The sequence below is a fragment of the Natator depressus genome, chromosome 7, assembly GCF_965152275.1.
Source record: "Natator depressus isolate rNatDep1 chromosome 7, rNatDep2.hap1, whole genome shotgun sequence".
NCBI lineage: Eukaryota > Metazoa > Chordata > Testudines > Cheloniidae > Natator > Natator depressus.
In genome coordinates, this window is record NC_134240.1 from 107,303,579 (window position 1) to 107,329,382 (window position 25,804).

The window sequence follows — 25,804 nt, forward strand, 5'->3', positions numbered from 1 at the left end:
AGGAGCCCAGCAGCCAGAGGCGGAGGGCGCGGAGGTGGGAGCCGCGGAGAGCGCCCACGTGGGGCGCCTCCTAGGGGTGTCCCAGCGAAGGGAGGGCGCTCACCGCAGGCAGGCCCGTCTCATTTGGCTGGGGAAGTGCCAGGCGCGCCCAGCCCTCGCCGCGGGACCGACTGGAGGCGCCTCCTGGGGCGCAGGGAGCTCCCGGCGCGGGCACCGCCTCCTGCGGCTGGCCGGCTGGAGCTGGGCAGCCACCCCCCGAAATGTTCACCCGGGCTGTGAGCAGGCTCAGCAGGAAGCGGCCGCCGTCAGGTAAGGAGAGCTTTGCGCGGAGGACGCGGGCGAGCCGGGGTCCCGAGCGGGACCGCGCGCTGGGGGCACCTTCATTCCGGCGCCAGGCTTAGAGCGCGCGCTGTGAGTCAGCCCGGGCTAACCCCGGGCCGCGAACCAGCGGCCCCAGAATCAGCCCCAGCCTCCCCAGGCAGGGCATGACTCTGGCCAGCACCAGCCTTCTGCCGCTGGGTCCAGATTGGAGGTGAACTCCAATTTTTTTTTTAAACCAATGATTAACCCAAAGCAGGAGCCAGGGGTGCTGGTGCCTCTCCAGACTCCTCTAGTTTGCAGCTGCCTTTCGGCCCACGAAGCTTTGGCTTTGCGTTGAGAAGACACAACCGCTTCTTGCTTGCAGCCGCAAGCTGCTTCAAGACCAAGAGGAAGTTTAGCTGAAAGAGGAAGGATGGAGTTTTCTTTTTAGTGTGTCTGAAAAATAAAGCACGCTGAAGTGGAACACGGAGCCCAGCTTCCAGATGTGCTTTGGTTTGTTAACTGTCTTGTTTTCTCTCCACATGAGTCATAGCTGCTGTGTGGCAGAGGGAAGGCTACATTATAAGAAACTGTAACAAACACCAGTGAAAGTAGCAGTGCCAAATGACATCAGGTTCAAATAGGGCCTGAGTCTCAGAAGTGCTGAACCCCTACAGCTCCACTGAGTTAAACTGGAGTTGTGGGTGCTCAGTGCCTCTACAAATCAAGTAGATAAAGTCTCATTCAGGTGCTTTAACCAGCTGGATGATACAGATGAATAGAAAGAAGGTATGAATGTATGGTTTCACTGTATCAACCTGAATTTTTTACTGCCTTTCCTCTGAGTTATGCATGAACAATGACAGCTGTTCATGAGGTTTAGTATGACTGTAAAAGTCCACTATAATTTCTCAAAGTATGCAATTGTGCAGTTCTAAAATAGCAAATACATGGCTTTAGCTGTCTAATTCTCATGTAATGGACTTGGTAATACTTATAAAGCAACTCAAAACATGCAGTGGCCGAAAGCAGTGGTGGCAAGTTTCATATCTGAAACATGTCAGTGTATCTGGATTTTTACAATATTCAGATATAAAGATGTTAATTAGACTTAAACTAACTGAGTACAGGGTGTGATTGATGATTCATATTGCTGTAGACCTGTCCATTGCTTTTAAGATGCTTAATAGCTCCCAGGACAAAGTGAACTTTGGTGGGGGTGGGAGGCATACATACTTCTGACATGTGTGTTTGCCCTCACTGATGCAGATGGACACAGCCCATGTAGCATTTTCTGTCTTTATGCACCTTTTAATGCTTTGAATGCTTCTGGGGCTATCATATATAACTGATAGGTTATGTTTTAAGCACAAGATTCAGAAACTATAATTTAGGTGTAGCATAGTCTTTTCCATTGTAGACTCTCTACAGGAGAGGCTGTTGAATTCTGTTGTCGCTTCTACATCAACCAAAATTTTAAAGACATTCTGATTAGATCACCTGTGTTAGTGGTGGTGACTTCCTAACCAGAAAGAACCTAGTTTGACTTTCAGATTCCAAGTTGACTTTGGAGAGCTGTCATCTAAGACCATCTTCTTACATTTGATATGGAAGTCATTGACACGGAATCCCAGAATGCCATTTTTACAGACACACTTTCAGAATATTACAGCACTTTAATACAGAACATTTTACAACAGACTTTCACTGACACAGCAGGTTCAGTGGCTCAAGGAAACGAACATAACATATATTATTCTTTGTGGAATAATTTGGATAAAAATAACAAACTAAGAATCCTGAGTACCGACATTACTTCTGGAATGTACAATAAGATTACTAACTTGCAAGTTCCTCATTAAAGCCTTCCAAAGAAAAATTGAGTGTGGCTTTTAGTCTAGGTTTTTGTTTTTTTGGGTTTTTTTTTTTAAAGTTATGTGCTTGGTGAATGCTTTCAGAGATGCTACAAATGCAGAACATACGTTTAATTTCCTTCCGTATAGTTAAAACTAGAATCCAATTGCCATCTGTTGTTGGAGACACTCAAAAGAGGATGTTAAGGCTTATACTTTGAACAAACCAAAACAGGCAAAGGACAACTCTTCGTAGCCCATAGGTCCTTTAAAATACAGCAGCTACTAGAAAAAGTTGATCTGTTGGACTCATCAAGTGGCACTTCGGTACATGGAAAGTAAGGGAACTTTCCCTTGTTAAACGGAACAGTTAAGAACAATTTCTCATTGTTTCATAACCTTGGTTTATTAATTCAGGACTGTTGCTTGTGAGTGGAAAGGCATTCTGATGATCACAGAGAAACGGTTAAAAGCACTTTAAAAAATAAAAGGCCCAGCTGTCAGTATTCACAGCTTCCCAAAGGACCCAGGCCTGATTTTGTGTGAAGAAGGAGCAAATGCGTGTGGTTCAGTCAAAGTTCCCTCAAGATAAGTTTATAGGAGAATGGGAAGGATTTTGTTAACTGTTCTATTTGAGCATAAGCTTTCGTGAGCTACAGCTCACTTCATCGGATGCATCCGATGAAGTGAGCTGTAGCTCACGAAAGCTTATGCTCAGATAAATTGGTTAGTCTCTAAGGTGCCACAAGTACTCCTTTTCTTTTTGCAAATACAGACTAACACTGCTGTTACTCTGAAACCTGTTAACTGTTCTGTGAATTGATGCTATTTGTTTAAACACTGGGAACAAAGGAAAAAAAGCTATTTATAAGGTGCTATATGGGTACATACTTGGCTGATTAGCTGGTCATGTCTGCTGTCTTTTGTTAATAACTTTGCAGAAAACATATATGGAAAGGGATAATCAAAGAGCAGGCATTAAATGGCTGATGTAACAAAGTTTCGTAAGATGCACAGATTTTTGCTGTGTGATATGTTGCCGCAGGGCGCAGTTTATTAAATATTTGTTATATGTCTGTAGTTGCAACACTTCAGAATTATGGGTAGGATTTTCCAAAGTGTCTATCTAACAGGTTCACAAAGTTTCCACTGAAATTCAAAGCGGACTTGTGCTGCTAAATCACTTAGGAGTGTGTGAAGATCTCACCCCATGTACTGAATCACCTTATTATTTGAAACAGTAAGCATGTAATGCTAACTGGTGGTTTCTTCTGTTTTTTTGCCACTGTCCTTTCAAAGCAAGGTCCGGAGCCTGGAGTTCTGATTTGCTAATTAATGTTAGCATGGGACTTGTTGTTTGTATAATACAAATATTCGCTATTTCAGATACAGACAGTGTCAAGTGTGGTAGTTAGAACTTTTAAAAAAATTACAGATGCCCTTTCATTTATCACTTATACAAATATTTACAAGGTGTTTTTGTATCTTGTGTAATAGTATTTTGTGATGGTCAAAATAGATCATATAGGATTGTTCCCTAAAATAATGCTGCAACTAGTATAACTTCCAGACGTTAGCTTTGTTTATACAAGCAGTTGGCCACTGCACATAATATAAGAAAATGCGTTGTGATCCTGCAGTCAGTGGAAGTTTTGTTGAAGTAAAGACTGTAAGGTGGGGTCCTCCATACAACTATGTTGTGAATGTTTATAATAGTATTTTCTCCACTTATTGGTTTCCTTGTCTGTTTAAAAGATAGTGAGTGTTTTTTCCACCAAAACAAGAAAGATCAGAGTTATTTTACATCTTTATCTACTTCTGTACATTTTAATCTTCTACAAAAGTTCAAATAGAAAAGATCCCTTTTTCTGTAGTTCCTTTGCATTCTTCTTACTGGTGCACATAATTATCTGCTGTTTAAAAAAAAAAGTGAATTACTCTATCATTTGGATATTAGGTACTGGTGGCACTGGCAAGCATGCAGTTTGTGTGTAAACTACAGGACAGCATAATTGCAGGGCTTCTGATGGAATAAGATGATCTTATGAATGACAAGAAGAGGGATAACTAAGGATTAGCATATTTCATATACTAAAATATATTTCACCGTTACATTCTAAAAATAAATTAGTTGTGAAGAATTGTATATAAATTCCACTACAAGTGGGATGATTTTTTTTTTCAAGACAGTTCAGTAGAACTTTAGTAGATAGAAATGTAGAGATTAGTCCCTTGGGTAAGGTCCAGGCAAACCTTTTGCCTATTTTAAGACATAAAGAAGTATTCTCTATATGGTACACATGAACCTGTTGAATCAGACGGATTTAAGCAATTGTGTATTGAGTGGAGAGCTATGATCCTATTGGGGACAATTCTTATACTAGAAATATGTATGTGAGTGCCCAGTAACTGAGGTGAGAGGTGCCTTAGAACTGTGTACAGTGAAAACACAGAGCTACAACGATTCTAATATTACCAGAAGTATTTTGGGCCTGTTTCCCCATGGCCTTGTACCTTGTGTAGACGTTTACGCTTGTGTAGAAGGGGAAAAAGCCTATTATTTATTATGTGTATTATGGAAGTGACCATCTGAAAATGGGGCCCCATTGTGCTAAGCGCTGTGCAACACAGTATTGGATCACTCCTGCCCCGAAGAGCTTCTGTGAAAGTAGACAGGAAAGACAAAGGGTAGGGAGAAAGGGAAGTAACATGCAAACAGAGTGAACAGTGGTGGTCTGCAAACGTCATGTTAGTGCCACAGTATTTTTGGGAGGGGTGGGGGGAATGGAAGAGTGGGTATATCTCATTTACATTTTTAAAATTCTTTGGGTATGGTTTAATGAGGAGGAGAATAGCTAAATGAAAAGACAAGAGAAGGGAGAGGGGACATTGAAGGGTAGGGCAGGGGGAAAGAAGGAGGGTAGGAAGCAGGGGAACTTAGAGGGTAGGTAGAGTAAGGCTGAAATAAAGAGACTCTGAGGGAGGGGGTTGGAGTGAATGGACAGTGAGCACAGGGGAGAGAAATTGTAGAAAGCAGTCTGACAACATTGTCTGTGCCTGCTGCAGTTGTTCCTTCTGGGTAGAGAATTTCTCTGGCCCAGGTGGGGCTGGGTCCTCCCTGGAATTTCTTTTTGCCCAAGCTCTCATGGCTTGTTGAGGAAAGTGGCTGCCGCATCGGACCGTAGCCCCACCACTCCATGCCCACTTGGGGGAAGTTAGCATTGCCAGTGTCACCAGACTAGTGCAATCCTTGTGCCTTGTCCTTGCAGAGAGGCATCAGGTGGGGAGGAAACTCTTTGCTCCCTTCCTCATCCCCAGGGTAGGCCACAATGTGGTCTGTCATCTAGTGTTCTAGAGATATCATGGAAAAACAGAAGCACAGGTCTAGCTTGGGATTCTATAGTCAGTCTGCTTCAGAGTCCTCTTAGAAGTGAATATCCATATTGCTTCTGCTATGCTTTTTAAAGAACAACGGACGAGTAACCATTACAGTCCATTTTGCATGGTAGAGCAAAAGAAGACCAGACATAAAATCTGACTCCCGTAAAGAGTATATCTAATAGGTTTGGTTCTCCACTACTCTGCCCATTGTGTAGTCCAGGGGTAGGCAACCTATGGCATGCGAGCTGATTTTCAGTGGCACTCACACTGCCCGGGTCCTGGGCACCAGTCCGGGGGGGCTCTGCATTTTCATTTAATTTTCAATGAAGCTTCCTAAACGTTTTAAAAACCTTATTTCCTTTACATACAACAATAGTTTAGTTATATATTATAGACTTATAGAAAGAGACCTTCTAAAAACATTAAAATGTATTACTGGCACGCGAAACCTTAAATTAATGAATAAATGATGTGAATAAATGAATAATGAGTGAATAAATGAAGACTCGGCACATCACTTCTGAAAGGTTGCCCACCCCTGGTGTAGTCATTTACACTTGTGGGTGGAAAACACTGCCATTCTGATTTGGTCCCTGTGTACAGACAGTGGATATTTGCAGAACATGAGAATCTGACTCTATACAAGTAACAATATTTTGCACATTCCACCCCAGGATCCCAACATGCCTTGTAGACACGCTAATTAAACGTCACAACTCCCTTTTGAGGAGGGAAGTATTATTATTTCCATTTCCCCAAAGGGGAAACTGAGGCATGGTGAAGTTAAAGTGCCTTGTTCAAGTTCACACATCAAGTCAGTGCAGGATTGGGGGCTTACTTAGAGATGACAAAAAGAGAGATCACAACAGATGAAGGAGGGACATGCTAATGACATGGCTTGTATTTTATAGTATACTCAGAGTGTGTGTCCCACTTGCTGGGTTAATTTAAAATATTCTCCTTTTAGTCTCTATATATTTTATTGATTTGGTGCATGAGGGTGGGTCTCTCCTTCTCCTTACGCAACGATACGTGAATGGAGTCTGTGCAACTTTAGATGCTTTCACCCTCTTGCAGAGTTGTATTCCCCATGGAAAGGGAAACTCCTATGATAGATGCCTTGTGGAGAGTGAATGCGATTATTATGCTTTTACAACCAGATGTCCATCTGACTGTTATCAGAGGGAACTCATCAAAAGAACTCACCAAAGCCTCCAACAACCAAAATCCACTTAGCACAATAGGCTTTTCTGGAATACCAGTTTTCCATAGGTTTTCAGTCTTGGCATTTATCATTCTAGCTATCTGCTGATGTTTGACTCTCTACTCTGTATAATGCTTTTTCATTTTCTTCTTTTTTTCTTTTTGGACAACTGCTATAATAGGTTTAGCTCCACACTTAGAAAGATCCCTAACTTAGATCCAAATATGTATTGAGAAGATCCATATCTTTGAACACTGGCTTTAAGTGAAATGAAGGACTTATAAAAAATAAACATGCCAATAAATAGAAATGAGATACCAAACTGTTAATAGAAGAGGGGCCTAATCCTGTTCAATTTCCTTACACGAATAGTCCCATTGACTTCAATGGGCTACCTGGGTGAGAAAGGTGAGCAGGATTGGTCTCTACTTGCGTAGCTTTTAATTACAAATGCCCTCTTTGTATTTATTATTAATACGGTGTCCTAAGTAAGAGCTTTATTTATTACAGTGGGGTTTTGAGTGTGCAAGGAATGTGTGATTAGACTCCCAGTCTTATAATGTCTAGCAATCTTAGATAGGGTTTTAGGCTTGACCCTGATGGCCAAGACTCCCACTGTCTTTATTGGAAGTTTTGGGCACGCAGCGAATGGAAGATCACACTCTCTCTGTGTTTATTATAAAGCTTTTCAATTCAGCAGTAAAATACTTGGAGCCTTTCCAAGAAGAGGGACTGCAGAATGGTAGCCAGTGAAGAATCTGTTTCTATCTGGCCTCAGCAGCCTGCGGTTTAATAAACCTATCTCTTCTTGGCACAGTCAGTCAGATGTAGATTCAGCAGTTAGACCATCTCTTCCTTCTCCTTAGACTTCGGAACATTTGTGAGAATGCTGGCTGGCATAATAGTCGGGTACAACCTTGCACTCTTTATTCTGGGAAAACTCCAATTGATTTAAGAAAATCAAAAGTAAACTGCCCGACAATAAGTGTACTCCAAGACTGCACGAGACCATTCCACCACCTGTCTAGCTGCCCTCCCAGTAAAATGGTTTGATTTTTAGGCCTCGTCTCATCCTAAACAAAGCATAGTTTTTCTTTCTCCATCCGTGGCCCCCACCCTACCCTGAGAGTGTTCATTTCTAAAAGAAATCTCATCTAGGCAGCTTACCAAGATTTGTCTCATAACTTCGGTGTGGGTGATCTAAACCAGCCAATAGCACTGACAGTGCCAGAAACAAGCTCACAGCCCTTTTACAGCTGAGGCTCTGGTAGTAATGTTCCATGTCCATAAGGCAAATTAACTCAGATAAGACAATGACATTATCTGCTCTTGAGTTCCCTGACTGTAAAGCAGCTTTTACATTTCTTAGGCTTTGCCTTCACTGCAGGATTAGCTTGAGGTTTTGTCCCGAACCCAACCCCCATCCGCACACGACAGTTTCTATTCTAGCTCGTTCACTGGGCTGTCAGGGTGGGTTGAAGCTTGAGTGCTGCTGATGCTTGAACTTGTAATGCTGTGGGGATGCAGCTGCAGGAGTTACAACAGCGCATCAGCTGTTAATCAAATCGCTCTTGTAGCCTGAGTGTTGTTTTGCAGTGTGGTCGCTCCACTTGAGCTAGGTTAGTTTGAGTGGAGTAACCGGAGTGTACGGACTCTGAGCAAACTGTAGCAGCGAAGACAAGCTCTTAGCAACGATGCAGAATGGAAAAATACATGTTTCTTTTCAGTGTGATCACATCTCCTTTTAAGAAAGCAGCTACGACTTGAAGGTGTTGAGGAGGGTAGTGATGGGATCAGAAAAATGCACGTGAGACTATTCATTTTTTTAAAGCTGGTTTGTTTACTTTTCAGAGATAAATGACAGCGATGGCAACCCAAGCAGCAGCCAACAAACCCTAAAAGGAACCTCAAGGTGGACTACGTCACTAGAGAACCTCCTAGAAGATCCAGAAGGAGTGAAACGATTTAGGGTTGCTATCTTAACTATTAATGGTTGCATAGACTTTAAACAGCATTTGAAGCTTAATACGTATCCGCATTAAATAATGGTGGTGTACCAATGGCATGAGGGTATACATTTGTATATAACTAGATGTGTGAATTAAGCGTTGGTGACAGAATAGTTGAGCTGGGGCATTTGCTATGCTTCTCAGATGGTGTCCTCTGCCAACAGCCTATCTTTGGGTATAGGGAAAATGATTGGTTGCACCTTTCTAACCAGAAAACAGATGACCGGCAGTGTTATGGGTACAGTAGGAGTAAGGGTTGGAAAGCCACAGTGGGCTAAATAATGGAGCAGAAGGAAACTTGGTCTTTTCTGAAATATTACTGTCTCCTGTCATGTCATATCCACTACTGGGGCCTGATCCTGTAAACCTTATCCATATAAATTATTCCAGTGACTGCTACTGAGCAAGAGTAACTCAGTAGGGGCCCGATCCTGTGTTGTGACCCAGGCAGGTGAACTGAGCGTAGCTCCTTTAATTTCAGTAGGGCTCCATGTGGGATCAGCAGTCTGCCCACACAGATCACAATGCAGGATTGTGGCTCAAGAATGTTGGGGGTGGCCCATTAACCCTCAGTCTCGCAAGTCTTTTATCATGCTAGTAATCAGTGTAACTATTTGCATAAATAAAAACTATTTGCTTGAGTAATGATTTGCCCAATCAAACCCAGAGGCTGGAGTGAAGTGATTTTATACCAGACCACCGCTGGAAAGTGCTATTACTATTACTAGACTGATCCAAATGCTTTTAGAATTCCTGGTGCCAGCAAATAATTTAATCTTTCTTTTTTCACATTTGACAGTGAAAATTGAACATCCCAGAACTATAAATATTTCAGTCGTTGTTTTTATACACATGTTAAATATATATATTTTTTCCATTTTAAAAAATGCTTCTCTTTAGGAGGAATGTGGTTTGTTTAAACACTGTCTGGAGAGTGCAAATATATCTTTTGATTTAATTTACTTAAAGATAATTTATTGTTACTGATGATCATGTTTAGAAGCACTTTCATTTGCAGTTTTTGCCAGTAAAGAATGTCAAATGAAAGTAGACTAGAATCCCAAGTGATCGATAAAGCTCATTAAAAGAGAGCTATATACTTATTACTACTGAGTTTGTGTATTTCCTGTGTTCTTTCTGAATAACAATTTTAAATTGCTCAAGTTGTTTAATGATGATAGATACATTCCTCTCATTAGCTGGCTGACGGAATTTAAGACTAAAATTTAGGTAGGCTGGTTCTTATGGATTGTATTTTTTAAAGCATTGAATATGTTGTTTGTTTATAGTTCAGTAGCACCTGTTGGTCCCCAGCTGGTAGCCTCATTTTGTGCTGTACAAAAAATAATAAGACAGTCCTGGGCCAAAAGAGCATCTAGTTTCTACAGACTAATAGGGGGAGGAGAAACAAACATCTGAAAAATCAGATCTTAACATTGTACTTTTTTTTTTTCTTTCCCCAGGAATTTTTAAAGAAAGAATTTAGTGAAGAAAATGTTTTGTTCTGGTTAGCGTGTGAAGAATTTAAGAAAATGCAAGACAAGAAACAGGTATTTCCTTCAAAATTAAACTTTACCTGCCAACAAAGATTCCATGGTAGCATTAGGGATATAACCTGTCTCCTACTTACATAGTTATTCAGCTGTATTTCATGTATGTGCAAACAAATATATTGAAGGAATGTATCAGAAATCATCAAAACTAGAGCTAGTTGTAGCTAGCTAGTAAAACAAATTTTATTCTGAATCAGAATGAAAAGCCAAAATTGATATTTCCCATGAAACAAAAATTCCAAAAAATTTCAATTTGGAACCACTGAAATGTTTTGTTTTGATAATGTCTAATCATTGTTCTTTGATAAGCTAAAGATGTTTTGTTTCAATAATGGTGTAACTTTACTACATATAGTGTATTATAGATAAAATATTAAATATATTGTAATACATTAATTAATTATTTTACCATATAAACGTTGAAATAAAATGAATCAAAACAAGAAAGTTGAAACATTTTTACTGTATCAAAATTAAATGTTTTGACATTATGGAACTAAAACAGTGGAAACCATTTATTTAGACTTTTCCCCCCATCAAAAATTTCTTCAAAATCAACATATTCCTGTGAATTCTTTAGATTTCGACTGAATTGCATTTTTGACAGAAAACTGTTCTGTTGAATATTTTTTGGTCAGCTCTAATCATAACCTTTTTCTGCTATATAGGTGCCAGTCCTGTAATTGGATTCACATGAGCACAGGGGTCTAGTTGCATTTTCTGACTGTGGGATCAGAACCACGTTATGTGGAATCGGGCCTGAAATGTTTACTGGGTTTCTGTTTGTTTGCTCCTGTAAATATTGGAGAATGTTTTGACAATTAAAACATGTAATTTGATTAATGTTTTAGGCTGAGACGTCCAAAGGAAGTTAGAAGCCAGAATCCTACTGCATGTCAGTGGGAGCTGAGTGACTAATTCCCTTAGGCCTGTTTGAGAATCCCAGCTTTAGACTTTCTATGGGGACATCAAGGGCTAAATTATAGCCTTTGTTGCTGGACGAGCACTTTGCAGCTGGATAGTCCAAGTGGCGGTACTCTGCTGGCCAAAGGCAAGCAGAGTGCCACAGGAAGATAGGGGTAGGGAGTTTGCTGAGCAGAACTCTCTACACCTGCTCTAGAAAGGTGCATTGTACACTCCCCACTGTGCCAGGAACCATCAGAAATAGGAGGGAATGGGGACACAGGTCTCATCCCTATGGTACCCTTAGTACCATGAAATTGTTAACCTTCAGAGGGAGTCTTGCAGGTGAAAGTCTAGATCCAACCTTGACTATGATATTCGTTCTCACAAGACACAGGAATGACTATAGATCAAGGCTGGTTGAAAATTTTTCCTTGGAACTGTTTTTTAGTGGAAAATTGGGTTTTCAGCAAAATTAATTTTTTTTTTGAAAAGTGTTTCCATTTGCCAGAAGCTGGGAATGGGCGACAGGGATGGATCACTTGATGATTACCTGTTCTGTTCATTCCCTCTGGGGCACCTGCCATTGGCCACTGTTGGAAGACAGGATACTGGGCTCGATCGACCTTTGTTCTGACCCAGTGTGGCCGTTCTTATGTCTGCTTTCCACAGGAAATTTTGATATGTCATAAAAAGAAAAAATGAACAACTGAAAACCAAAATATTTGTCAGTATTCAAATTTCTGCCAAAAATTTTTCTGCAGGAAAGGAAACACATTTTTCAACCAACTCAACAACAGACCTCACCATGCATAGAACTACCCAGAAGTAATGTCTTGGGCTTGGTTTTCCCTCAGTAAGGTCTATGCATACACATATAGATGGACACACTCAAAACAGAAACAACTAATCAGGCTGTTTTTCCTACAGTCTGGAAAGAAGAGAGAAATTGGGACGATGGGGGGATGATTGTTGTTTCTATTTTAAATATTTCTGTTCTGTATTTGGGGAAAAACAAATGATACAGTCTCATCATATGGTGATGGTAACACTCTTTCCATTCTGCTAGCATCTCTGGAGGATGTGAAACAGAAGCTACTAAAGTTTGACATTTTAAAATCAGAAGGTCCCAAAAACTTGCATCCAAGAGCCTGCTGGATCATTAATGTTGATTTTCAATAAGTCTTGGCGCACTGGGGAAGTTCCAGAAGACTGGGAAAAAAATAATGTTGTGCTAATTGTTAAAAAGAGTCAGTGGGATGACCATGGTAATTATAGTCCTGTTAGCCTGGCCAAGATAATGGAGTGGTTGATATGGGACTTGATTAATAAAGAGTTAAAGGAGGGCACTGTAATTAATGCAAATCAACATGGGTTTATGGAAAATAGATCCTATCAAACTAGCTTGATATCTTTCTTTGATGAGATTACAAGTTTGTTAAAGGTAATAGAGTTTGATGTTATATTTAGACTTCTGCAAAGGATTTGACTTGGTACTGTACAACATTTTGATTAAAAAACTAGACTAATATAAAATTAAGATGGTACAGGTTAAATGGGACTCAAAATTTAATTGAAAAAAGAGACTTGTCATTATGTGGGTGTGTTTCCAGTGGGCTCCACAGGTATTGGTTTTTGGCCCTATGCTATTTAACATTTTTATCAATGACCTGGAAGAAAACATAAAATAATCACTGATAAAGTTTGCAGATGATACAAAAATAAGGGGAGAAGTAAGTAATGAAGAGGACAGGTCACTAATTCAGCGTGATCTAGATCACTTGGTAAACTGGGTGCAACCAAACAATATGCAGTTTAATATGGTTAAACGGATACATTGAGGAACAAAGAATGTAGGTCAGACTTACAGGATGGGGGACACTATCCTGGGAAGCAGTGACTCCGAAAAAGATTTGGAGGTCATGGTGGATAATGAGCTGAACATGAGGTCTCAATGTGACACTGTGATGAAAAGAGCTAATGCTGTCCCAGGAAGGATGCATAAACAGGAGAATCTCAAGAAGGAGTAGAGAGGTTATTTTACCTCTTCATTTGGCACTGGTGCAACTGCTGCTGTTTTACCATGTCCAGTTCTAGTGTCCACAATTCAAGAAGGATGTTGATAAATTGGACAGGGTTCAGAAAAGAGCAATAAGAATGATTAAAGGATAGGAAAACATACCTAGCCATAGACTCAAAGAGCTCCATCTATTTAGCTTAACAAAGAGAAGGTTAGGAGTTACTTGATTACAGTTTATAAGTACTTACATGGGGAACACACATTGAATAATGGTCTCTTCAGTCTTTCGGAAAGGTACAACCTACAATGGCTGTAAGTTGAAACTAGACAAATTCAGACTGGAAATAAGGTGTAAATTTTTTATAGTGATAATAATTAGCTATTGGAACAATTTAGCAAGGGTCGTGGTGGAATCTCCATTACTGACCATTTTGAAATAATGGATGTGTTTCTAAAAGAGATGCTCCAGGAATTTATTTTGGGGAAGTTCTATGGCCTGTGTTATACAGGAGACCAGACCAGATGATCACAATGGTCCCTTCAGGGCTTGGAAGCTATGAATATGTGGGAGCTGCTCAGATACTACCATGGTGGCAGCCATTTAAGTTAGATAGACTGGCACTGGGTACATTAATTAGCTCTCACTTCAAGCCCTCCTAACACAAGTGGCAGCATTCTGCCTGGCTGTTGTCCACATGGTTGAGAAGCTGTCTGTGCCCTGTCTTCACCTCAACAAGCTAATTGCAAGACAAGACTCACGGGGCCTAGGTTAGCCTTGGCACAAAAGCCATTACACATAGCACCTGTTCGGTCCTTGTTATTACAAATCAGTGCTGAAAGTAACCCATTGTGCACAATATCACCTTGGTATGGTATGTGCAGTATGTAAGGCCTGGTGTCTAGCTATGCCTGTTCCCTCTGTCAAGAGAACTTACTTTCTTCACTGGTGGATGTGGATCTGCCATTGCAGCTGTTTTGCAAATAGGGAGTATCTTTTTCTTCACACAGGCCAGCTGTTTTCTGTCTGTATGATGCACAGTGGTCCAGGCCCTGCTCAGGAGCTAGGTAGTCTCCATTGTTGCTTAAACAGGTACCAAATTGTATTCTAAGATGGATACTGCATGAAAAGTCCTTATGTAGGACTTTGCAGTGGGATGATGACCCTTTTTTCCTTTTATAAAATAATCTGCATCTTTTTTTCATGGTTTCTGTTTTAAGATGGTGCACACAGACACAGGAAATGGTAAACAGACATACAGAGATAACAGTGCAGTGAATCCTCAGATGGATTGCCATATTGAACGGACAATGATTAACTAGTTCCCATTTACCTTCAATTATTCAGTACCAGTCTTTAGTCAATATATGCAGTCAGCAGTCTAACAATAGCAAAGCTTCTGGAGGTTAGAAGAATTATAATACATTATAGATTTGCAGTAGGGTTTAAAAGTTATTGTAGATCTATCTATCTCCTTTACAGAATTAAACAGAAACTTTAAAGATAGAAATCATTCTGTAAAGTATTTATTACAGCATGAAACACTAATTTGTCTCCTGAAAGTGATTTCTGCAGCAATCACTGTAATACTACATCAATGAGGGAGTTAACTTGTATATTTTGCTAATGTGATGCTTCCCAGGGATACCCAGAGTTGTGAGGCACCTTGCAACAACATGCCCTTAGTGTGAGGAGGCCTTGTCTGTGTCTGCCGGGGGCCTCGCTGTCACTCTGCAGGTTAGCAATAGGCCCACTCTAACGCTGAGCCCTCCCAGTGCCTCCCTGGAGTGTCAAGCCCTTGGTCCACTGGACAATCACAGTATTCACAGATTTGCTGCTTCCAAGATGCAGTATACCCAGCTTACCAGTTCCCCTCAGATCACCACTCCGCTTAACACAACACGTAGGGTAGGTGTACACAAACAGCGCTATGGGGCCACAGCTGTGCCGTTGCAGCGTGTCTGGTGAAGACGCTCTATGCTGATGGGAGAGAGGGCAGAAGCTATGTTGGTGGGAGAAGCTCTCCCGCCGACATAGCACTGTGCACACAAGCGTTTATGTTGGTGTAACTTATGTCACTCGGGGGTGGTTTATTCACACCCCTGTGTGACATAAGTTATGTCGACATAGGTTGTAGGGTAGACGTAGCCTGTGATGTGTTTATAGTGAAATTGAATATAGGGTTATTTAACAAGGCATACAGATTCAAGTAACAGGAAGTAGAACTATTGGAAATTAATTGTTACATATGAAATAAAATCATAACACGCATTCTAGAGATTAGGTTTAATTAACAAGATACTCTCCTGTCTAATAAAAGATTGCAGATCAGGGCTTTACTGTCGGGCTGTGACCCTCTTTTCACAAGGCAGCCACACCATGAGCTTGCTTCCTCAGTGGAGGATAAAATCTTGTCCCTCCTGCTGTTTTTTTTTTTTTTTACACGCACAGTTGCAGACTATTGTCTCTTACCCAAGGAGGTCTCCTCTTCAGAGAATTATTTTGGGTTTCTTTTTTCTTTGTAAATCCTTAGGCAAACACCTGGCCCCTACAATAAACACACCCTGTCTCCATGGATATCCATTATTCTGTATGCTGATTGAGTTAGCTCTGAGTCCCCTAGCCTTTTGGGCCTATTTTCTTGTCAAATGGGGCCTGTCCTGCAGTACTAGGGGTTTGAGGAGGTGTACTGCCTTACTAGCAACAGCTACTGGAGACATTATGCCCGCAGAGACCAGGAGCCGGCATGGTACCTCCAGGCGTACTGTGGAAAGTATGCTCATGAGTAACGGTTACTACTGTCTATGGCAAATACTACGTATGCTCATGCATCGTAACCTTGCCTACCCTTATCAGTATGTCGAGTGGGCAAGGACAGTGTGTCTAGCTGTCAACACTGGAGCCCCCTACCCTGTACCTGAAGGATGCCAACTGCTAAATTAGTGCATAGCAGTATCTTTTGCCTTCCTCTTCTAGTGCCCCGCCAGACACACGGGAGCAGCCATAATTTGGCCCTGTATAATTTGCAGTTTTCTCTCTCAACAAATATTATTCACAGGCAAAAACGTTTAGGACAGAATTAGAATTGCAAATAAGTGCCACTTGGTTACAATGTTAAAATTCGAAGAGAACACAACAAACTGGTGGCAGAACCAGGAACAGGACTATTGGCATTCAGCCCAGGGCTTTAACTGCTAGTCTGCTCTGCTCCTTCATGTAGGTTAAGATGCCTGACATGGCAGGATGGTACCTTGCATTCTGTACCCCTTGGGCAGTAGTTTTCACTATAAATTCAGAAGTCCAGTTCACACTCTTATAGGGCCGGATCCAAAGCCCATTAGCAAGAAGGGAAAAGACTCCCGTGGGCTTTGGCTCTGCCCCACATCTATTCAAAAAATTCAAAGAAAGAGACTTTTCTGCTCTTTTCTTCCTTAGCTGCCCAAGTCTTTTGTCCGTATTTCTCTATGTATTCAAAGTTTATTAAAGCCATCTCCCACCACATTTTACATATTTGTCTCCTCCAACGGCTTCTCTTCACACACCTGCACTGATTTCACTTATGGTGTCATTTTTAAACCAGTTTAAACTGGCACAGAAGGCAGTGTGGACACTCTTATTTTGGTTTAAACCAGGCTTATTTTGGTTTAGTTAAAACCCATTCTTTATCAAATTAAGCTAAAGCAGAATAAATCATTCTTTAACGAAAAAAATAAAATAAAAAGAAGTTCACACACAGAGGCTGGTTAACCAAACTGTTGCAAATTCGTGCACGGACACCCTCCAGGTGAGTTCAGGCCCCCCTAGTAGTCTAAATGGCTTAAAAGAGCATCTCTCTATGGCACATTATTATGACCTCTTGCGTCAATCTGTAGCATAGTTTGGCTTTGCACAAGTCTGTATAATGTCAGGATGATGATGACATAAATGTGCTGGTAAAAAGTTTTTGAAATACCTTTACTGTTTGTATTCATTAACTGAGGGACGTGCTACCTCTCTGCAGCTTTTCACCATCAGTGCCCTCCACAACTGGGCTGAGGACTCATGCAGTGTCATTTTCAGTACCTCTTCCACACTAGCTCTTTTTTTTTATAGTCACCCCTCTGTTAATTAGTTAATGTCAGTAAAGCTGATCACAGGATGTGCTATATAAATGCTGATTAGTGTTCTTAAGTAGAATTATTGTTATGTTCAGTAGCCAGCTTTCAAACAACTCAACAGTTTTAAAAATATGTTAAAAACAATAACAAAAAGCCCCACCACTAGTGCCTGGTACACTTCTTCTAGCACATGGACACTGTTATTTTATAGAGCAAATCTGATTCTTGTTTAATTAACAAGGCATTTTTTGTATTAAAAATAAGGGTGAGCATTTGATTAGCATCAGTTGTGTGCAGTTGCTGTATGTTCATGATTTAAAAACAAACAAACATCACGACCCTTTGTGTGTGCTCACAATGTTAAAATATTTCTTCCTTTTCAAATGCACTTTAAAAGTAAACACAGATAGGGAGTAAGAACTATCCAATCATATGGAATCTTTTTCACTTTTTCAACCACGGGAAAAATTTAGCAAAATGCTACAGTGAAGATTCTCCTGTTACTTATGGTTTAATATATATATAGCACCTTTCATTTCCAAAGGTCTCAAAGCACCTTGCAAACTTCATATGTTCAGGAATCTCTGCTGCCGCTTCTAGGCTGGAACGTGGCAATGGTTAAACGGAGCTCAGCAGTGCTAAATAATTTAAATACCAGAGTCTGGCTTCTGATGAACATCTGGGGTTCCCCGGTTATTTCTTCTGGGAACCGTACATGTGTCTGAGAGCCGAACTTGACTCTGGGAAAGGAAGTAAAGAGGAATATTATATCCATTTGAAACAGCAAGGGGGATTTCTGTAGACAGAACCTTATAGTCCAAATTGGAATTTGGCCAGGACAGTGGGGCAAGCACATGTATACTAATGAAAAGTTCCATGGGATCTTTAATGACCACACATGAGTGAGATCTCAGTTTTAAATCTTATTTAAAAGAAGACTGTTCCAGTAGCACAGTCCCTTTTTACCACCCAGCTGACACAGAAGGCAGGAAGAGTGCCATCTACTGAATCACTGACATCGCTTCCTTATTCCTGCTCAGCAGTCATTTTTCCTGGAAGGTCGCTGAGGTCATGTCTGCAGCTGGACACTGTGATTCTCAGCGCGGATAGACAGACTCACGGTAGCTTCACTCGAACTTGCACGCTAAAAATAGCAGTGTAGGTGTTGCAGTTAAGCCAGGATCCAGGGGGGTCAGGTGAGCTTGGACTTGGATGGCGAGCCTGGACTGCTGCGTGTGCCACAACATTCACACTGCCACTTTAGGGCACTAGGTCAAGTGAAAGTAGCATAGATCTGTCTACTCACGCTGGGAATCGCACCTTCCAGCTGCAGCGTAAGCAAACCCTGAAGCAGGGGTCGTCAACAGGCGGACCATGGGTCAAATCCAGATCACCGGACTCTTTTGAACGGACCCGGAAATCTTTTTATTTACTTATTATCACTATTATTGTTATTTTTTGTTATTATTTTCTCCGGAGTCTGGACCTTGACTATGCCTTGGCTAAGAAATTTGGACGTTGATTAAAAAATAATTTACTACCCCTGCCTTGAAGGCTCCTCTACATTAGCAAATGTTGCTGCTTTAACTATACCAGTATAATTAAAGTTGCCTATTCTCCCTGCCCCAGTGTGGATGAAGTTACACTGATATAAAAGTGCTTGGCATATTGGTATAGCTTATTCTGGTTGAGGAAGTGAAATAAGTTATCCTCATAAAAGGCACCTTTATACCAGCGTAACTGCATTCCCAGTAGGTTTATAGCAATATAACTGTATTGGTTAAACACGTCTAATGGACATAGTGATATTAGCATAACTTCTCTAGTTAGAGCAGGCCTGAGTGACCCTACCTGCTTTAGTATGAAATTGACAAAGATCACATCCCTAGGCAGTATGGCTCCTAAATATACTCCTTCGGTATGATCTACTGTATCTGTTATATCCTGGTATTTCATTCCCCTGAATGAATAGTCTCTTTTAAAAAGAAATGTTGCCACTCAACATGTATGTGCTCTCAGCTGTGAGACGGTTCATTTTTTAGACCTTAGGAATACACTAAGATAGATGTGCATAGCTTTTTTTAAAAATTATCCCCACATGTCTATTTTGAACTGTAAAACATAAAAGTATTCCTGTGATTTGTTCATGGCCAAGGGTTTAAGTGCTTTCCTCTTCAGTCTCACTTCCCATCACAGATGCAGTCTTCTGGCTTGTGCTGCTCTATGAATACTGTTCCTCATTAAATATACAATGCAGAATATTTATGGTTACCCATTGCTAATTATCTTCTAGTGTCTGCTGGTATGCAGCTTTAAGCACGAAAAATTTAGAACACCAGTTTGAGATTTTCATCTCAGGTGGCTTTAAAATAAATAGAGTCTCCCACTGTGCTCATTCTTTTATCTGCTTCCATGAACTTCCTAAGCAAGGAGAGTTTTGTAATTGATTTCAGTGGGAGCAGGATTGGGGTCCTTAATAAAGTACTTTGAAGTTGAAGAGTGCTGCATAAGTGCTAAGCATTATCATTATTATTCCTGCTTTATGAAGAGAAGGCCACTAAAACAGAACATCTGCTGCAGTCAGAGCAAACAATGAAAAATAAATTACCTCAAATAAGCCACACCTAACCTCTTCAGTTATAGTGATAAGCCCTCTCTGTGCAGTTACACAATTGCATGATCAGGGCCTGATCATTAGAAGATATTGACTTCTTGAATGAAGTGCTGAGCTCCGTTAGCTCCCATTAAAGCCAATGAAAACACAGCATGTTGCAGGATTAGGCCTTTCTTTAAGGAATATCTATTTCCTAAATGAGGAATGAGATGATCTATATGTCACTATTAGCTATAGTGTGTCCACAAGTATCTGATTTCTGTTTGGTTGCTTTCTTTGCCTTTTTGTTTCTACAGTACAAAAGAGGAAAGAGAATTTACTGCATGATATAGCATTCTGGGGCCTGATTCTCCTCTCCTGCCAGTTTTATTCCTGATTCACACCTGTGTAAGTGAGAGGAGAATCAGGTCCTTTGTACTTAATTATAAACATTTCAGAACAGAAGTCAGGAGCTGGGATAGCTAAAGGAACCTAAAGGAGTTAGGTACCCAGATTTGATCTGGGTAACTAACTCCCTTGTGATCCTTTGGAAATCCCAGCCAGAATGTACAAGAAAAAACTGACTTACTGCATACTTTCTTTCTTTTGACTATATATCTTATTTCTAAGATGCTGCCCCTGGTAGAGGCATCTCCCATGCTGTTAGCATGTCTTGAAGGAGGACTCTGGCAAAGTAACATGTTCCCATTGTAAATATTTGACCTTTCACAGATGCAAGAAAAAGCTAAAGAAATTTACATGACTTTCCTGTCCAGTAAAGCTTCCTGCCAAGTCAATGTTGAAGGGCAATCCCGTTTGAATGAGACGATATTGGGAGAACCTCACCCACTAATGTTTCAAAAGCTGCAGGACCAGGTAAAGTTATTACATTTACCCTGCTCACTTGAGGACATATTTTATGGCTCGTGTGGAAGGACGCATTGAAGATGGCAGGGACAGGGAGGTGGCGGGACCATAAGGCCTGGGCTGTTGCTGTATATAGTGTCGGTTCTGCCAGAGCATGCACATTGCCAGCTAACTGGTAAAATGAGCTCCCATGCATGTATGAAAGCAGATGATCCTACAAGATACAGAGTGATGCACGCTCACTGGACTCAGGGTAGAACGAAGGGTTGGATGCCGTGTGCTGTGCTCTGTGGTGGCTTGCTGAGTTGGAAGCTTCAAAGGACAGAATTGAATGTGACGGAAGGTGAATTAGGCAAAAGGTTGGAGAGGAGTCCTGCTCTGGCAGCCTATCCTGGCAATGTGGTGGAGAGGACACTACTCACGTACTGGCTAGCACAGAAGAGCCCGGGCTCCAGTTCGGTCTATTCTGGCCTAGTTAGCTTTTTAAAAATGACAGTGAAAAGCTGCTAAGAATAAAACAGCTTGTTAAATTCTTTATTCTTCTCAACTGCACTCCATACCCTAAAGGGAACATTATACATTGTGCACTCTCTACAGAATGCCTGCTGCTGCAGCCCTCGCTCAGGGAAAACTCATACGCCATCTGTGATAGCATAAGGTTCCTTAATAAAGTTGGGACCTGGTTACTGCGCGCCACTCTGCATTTGTTATGGATCAAATCCTCAGTCCAGCTCCGGGGCTGGGCACTTAGCAGATGCATGGAAGGTGGAAGTGGAGGACTCCCATCCCCATCAGGCATGGAGAGGTGCTGCAGCTCTTCTCTGGAGGTTACTTCTGCTGAAATAATTATCATGCAGGAGTGAGCATCTGAGGATGTGTGAAGTGTCACATCCTTTCTCCCCACCTCTGCCACAGCCCCCTAATGTGATGCCCCCACCTTTGCCCCTGTTCCGCTGAAGGGGCTTTCAGTGGAAGCTTGGTAGGATTTGCCTCTGTGTTTTTTGTCAGCAGCTGGAGAACCCATCAGCTGACTGATTTTATGTCCATGTTTTGCTGTGCACTCAGACTGAGACACCAGTTATGGTGATTTCAGTAACACTGAATTCTGTTACTGGCTCCCTTGTGGTCGCTGGAGTCTGCTTCAGGACTTTTCTCCTTGGTTGATTTCAGCTGCTCATTGACTCAAAATGGGTCAGATGTCCTGGAATACCCCCTATCATCTCCTTGTGCTTTAGAGAGGGGGGCTGAGCTGGTAAGTGAGCCTCTATATCCCAATCCAAAAATCTCTATAGGTCGAGGAAGGGTTTGGATCTGCTAGTGCAGATCTGAACATCCTCATAGCTTGAGAGGGCTCGTTCCTGGGATTCCAGTCCCAGCCCATCTGGCAATGCAAGACTTTGGGCAGAATTTTGTAGATATCCATTTTGGAGACAGTCTCTTCATTTTTTTTAACCTACTTTGCCATAGACTGTGGAGTCACTGATTCTCATCTGCAGCTTCCAAAGAGTGTGGCCATTGCCACTTCCTGTTGCACCCTCCTCAGGACTTTTGAATATTTGTATTTTCCCCTTGGCTCATGTCTTTTACAGCAAAGCAGTTCTTTGATTTAAACAGCATATTTAACAGAGTTGACATCACATGCTGAATGCATCTGTCAGGGATCGAAGTGGGCTGATGAGAAAATGTTCTGCTCCCCTTGAAGTGGATTCCAAACGATTAACAGTGGAAATGTCTAAAGCTCAAGTTCAGTGTGACAAAGCAAAATCATTCATAAAAGAATCTGCGCTTATAGCTTTGACTTATGGGGGGGAATGGGAAAGAAAGTGTCCTCGTAAACCCCGATGTTACTATGCATAGTAGGTGATTACATGACTGTGACAATGAAATTGGAGAGAGTACAAAAGACTTTAACTGTTCTCCATTTTAGAAGAGGGATCCATGCATAGATGGGAACAGCCAAAGAAGCACAAATTAGAGACATATACTAAACCAGGTTCTAGGGGAGTCCCGTTAATGTGCTACTCAAGAATGTCTGTAAATGTTTTAAAACTAAACACAGGACATCTGGGGATTGCTGCAGATTTCCACTGTATGGAATGCAGCTTTTGTCTGATCCTGCTACACAGTACTCCAGCAGCAATTATCCTCTTCTCTGGCTTGAATCCTTATTAAGTTACAAGGAGTGGTATAATTTGCTCCCACGAGGACAATCTGAGATATGACTGTGTTTATAAAGTATAAAAGGGCATAGCTTGAAGGCCAGACTCTGACCTTATTCATGGCAAGTAGCAATTTACTTCTTGAGTAGACCGATTGATTTCACTGGGACTTCTTGTTGGGGTAAAGTACTTTTAAATATTAGTAAGAGTATCAGTATTTGGCCCTGTGTATGTAGTTATTTGGATACAGCGTCAGCACAAAGGCTGCTATTCGGTATGTGCAAGTGGAACTTTAGTGGTTCATAGAACCCTTGTGAATTTCAAACTCTTTGCCCAGGTACTTGCACCTGTTCTGTGCAGAGATTCCAAAAATCTCATCCATTCAGTTTAAAGAGCAAGAAAATTCCCTTTCTGCACATGACTATAAAAAACTCAGCAATCTGTGTAGTTGTCACACTCCAGGACTGTTACCAACTTGGTTTTAATCTTTATAGAATTTGCCCACCATGAGAGGTGCCCTGTTGTCACCATGAAAAGGAGGGGGTCTGTTAATGTAAGTTCTAAACTCTGGCTCATGAACCTCTGATGCGCTATGTCTTCACCACAAAAAAAGGTGTATTTTTACATTGAGATTGCTCTCTCGATGTAGAATGCTAGTAGATACATGGTACAGGTAATTTTTACCTTGATGTAGCTAGTCAAGGTCAACCCCAAGTGGGAGGTATAGGGTTAACCTGAACTAGCCACATCAAAGTAAAACCTACTTATGCCTTGTCACTGCTAGCATTCTACACTGAGGTAACTAACTTGAGTTAAAATTCATTTAAATCCATTTAGCATTTAAATTAAAGCAGGGAGGTTTCCACGGGTTTACATAAAAAATGAACAACAGTACGAAAGCCCCTGTGTCATTTATTTTGCAAGCAGGATACTACAGGTCATACATGCATATGTTTTATGTGATTGAGGGTTTTTGAAGCTAAGATTACTGCGGAGGTGAAAAGAACAAGTGTTCGCTCTACAAGGCGGAAAGCTACAGTTGCACTAACAGTTTGAAACGTTTTAGAAATGAGACCCATAAAGCTACAGCTTCACTTATCCACACGTGGAATTTGTAACCCTACTTATTGAAGAAGCTGAGAATCCAAAAATTCCTGTTGGAAGCTTAGCTTAGGGACTGTGGGCACCATAAAATGTAATCAGTCACGAAGCGTGACTCAGAGAGGCTACTCTAGTGCACTCATTGCCAGAGGGTGATGTATGCTTTTGTTTTGTTTCAATGATGGTTTGCAGTTATGGTTTGCAGTATTTTTTTTTCTCCCCTAGCTTTTCTAGCCCAAGCAAAATAGTCACGACCTAGACAACTGAGAACACTAAAGACTTTTTCGTGGTGGTAGTAAAAATCCAAGTAAGTTGTAGGAGTTTTCTTAGAAATAGATGGAAGTAGGAGGTTAGAAAACAACTGAGTTGGAGGATGAAGCGGAGTTCAAGAACATCAGGGAACTGGAAGTCCTGGAAGAGAAAAGACAACGTGACAGGCTCCCAAAAATACCTAAAAAAGGGTGGTGGGGAAATGGGGATAAAATATTTATTTTGAAACAAAAAGAAAGAAGAGTTTTCAGGTGAAATACTTATTATTATATAGTGCCTTGTGCCCCTGTACACACCGTGGGTCAAATCCTGGTCTCCTTGAAGTCAATGGCAAAATTCCATTGCCTTGAATGAAACCAGGCTATCAGCCCTCGCATGAGTAACAAGTGTTGGCTAAACCAGTTATAAGTGTGAGCTCAGCTTCAGGAGTATTGGACAAGCCAGCTATTTCAATCAGTGACACATTTGCACCTGCAACCATTTGTCTGCTTAAATTATTTAGAGGCTCTTTTGTTAATATCTTAGTGCTGTGTGTGTGCACTCAGGCTCTACTGTGATATTCAAGTGTGGTTATGATCAGAAAGGTGAGTGTATACAGCTCTGCCCCTTCTGTGCATTCTGAGTCACATCTTTTTACTGCACCATCCAAACACCAACTTCATTACGTTTTTTCTCCTGGTGGCCCCTGCAGAGCTGACCTTGCTATGGGTGGGAGCTGGGTTATGTCCTCATTTGTACATCATATACAATTAGTAACTAAGTGCCAGCTGCAGACCCTTTACTACAGGTGGTGATGTGAGAGTCTAGCTTTCATACATCAGGTTGCATTTGCCGAGTTCTCAGGCAGGAAAACCACCATTTGACCCATAGGCTGATCAAATTTGATATGGACATTAATGAACATGGAGCCCCATAACACTGTTTGTTATACACAATCACTTTTAGAGTATATAAGATTTATTTTAATGTCATGCTTTCTGGCCAGTACATTTTAGTGTACACATTTGCTGACAGAACAACATTTTAGAACTTTCCTATTATCCTTCTGGTTTAGGATCTATTTTATTTGAGTCATTGTTTTTGTTTTGTTTCCCTCCCCCAGATATTCAATCTCATGAAGTACGACAGTTACAGCCGCTTCTTAAAATCAGACATATTTTTAAAACACAAGAGGGCCGAGGAACAAGAAGAGAATTCATCGGAAGCTCAAACTGTAGCTAAAAGAGCTTCAAGGATTTACAACACATGATCCAAAGAAACCCATTCAGACAAGCAACAAAAAATAACCTAACTCTCAGGAACAGTCTTTGGGTCTATAACTGTTGCATTTAAGGCTTGACAAGCACAAAACCCTTTTAGGGGATATTTACCTTCTTAATTGCTTGAACAACTAATTGTTTTTGCATGATGGCTAATACCAAACACTCTTGAAAAGACCATTTTCTAAGCTAAAATGCTGAGGTATCCCTATGTAGCATGAATTAATCCCATATTTA

General features: G+C 41.1%; 1 protein-coding gene across 2 annotated transcripts; it reads left to right on the top strand.

The window, feature by feature from the left end:
• RGS10 (regulator of G protein signaling 10) lies at window positions 1–25,804 on the top strand. Of its 2 annotated transcripts, none has more exons than XM_074960031.1 (5): window positions 1–309; window positions 8,590–8,708; window positions 10,211–10,297; window positions 20,644–20,787; window positions 25,411–25,804. In XM_074960031.1, the coding sequence occupies exons 1-5, from the start codon at window positions 261–263 to the stop codon at window positions 25,555–25,557; spliced, it is 546 nt and encodes a 181-aa protein (XP_074816132.1). In that variant the 5' UTR covers window positions 1–260; the 3' UTR covers window positions 25,558–25,804. The 2 variants fall into 2 exon arrangements, with proteins under 2 accessions (XP_074816132.1, XP_074816133.1); XM_074960032.1 differs by lacking the exon at window positions 1–309 and adding an exon at window positions 595–813.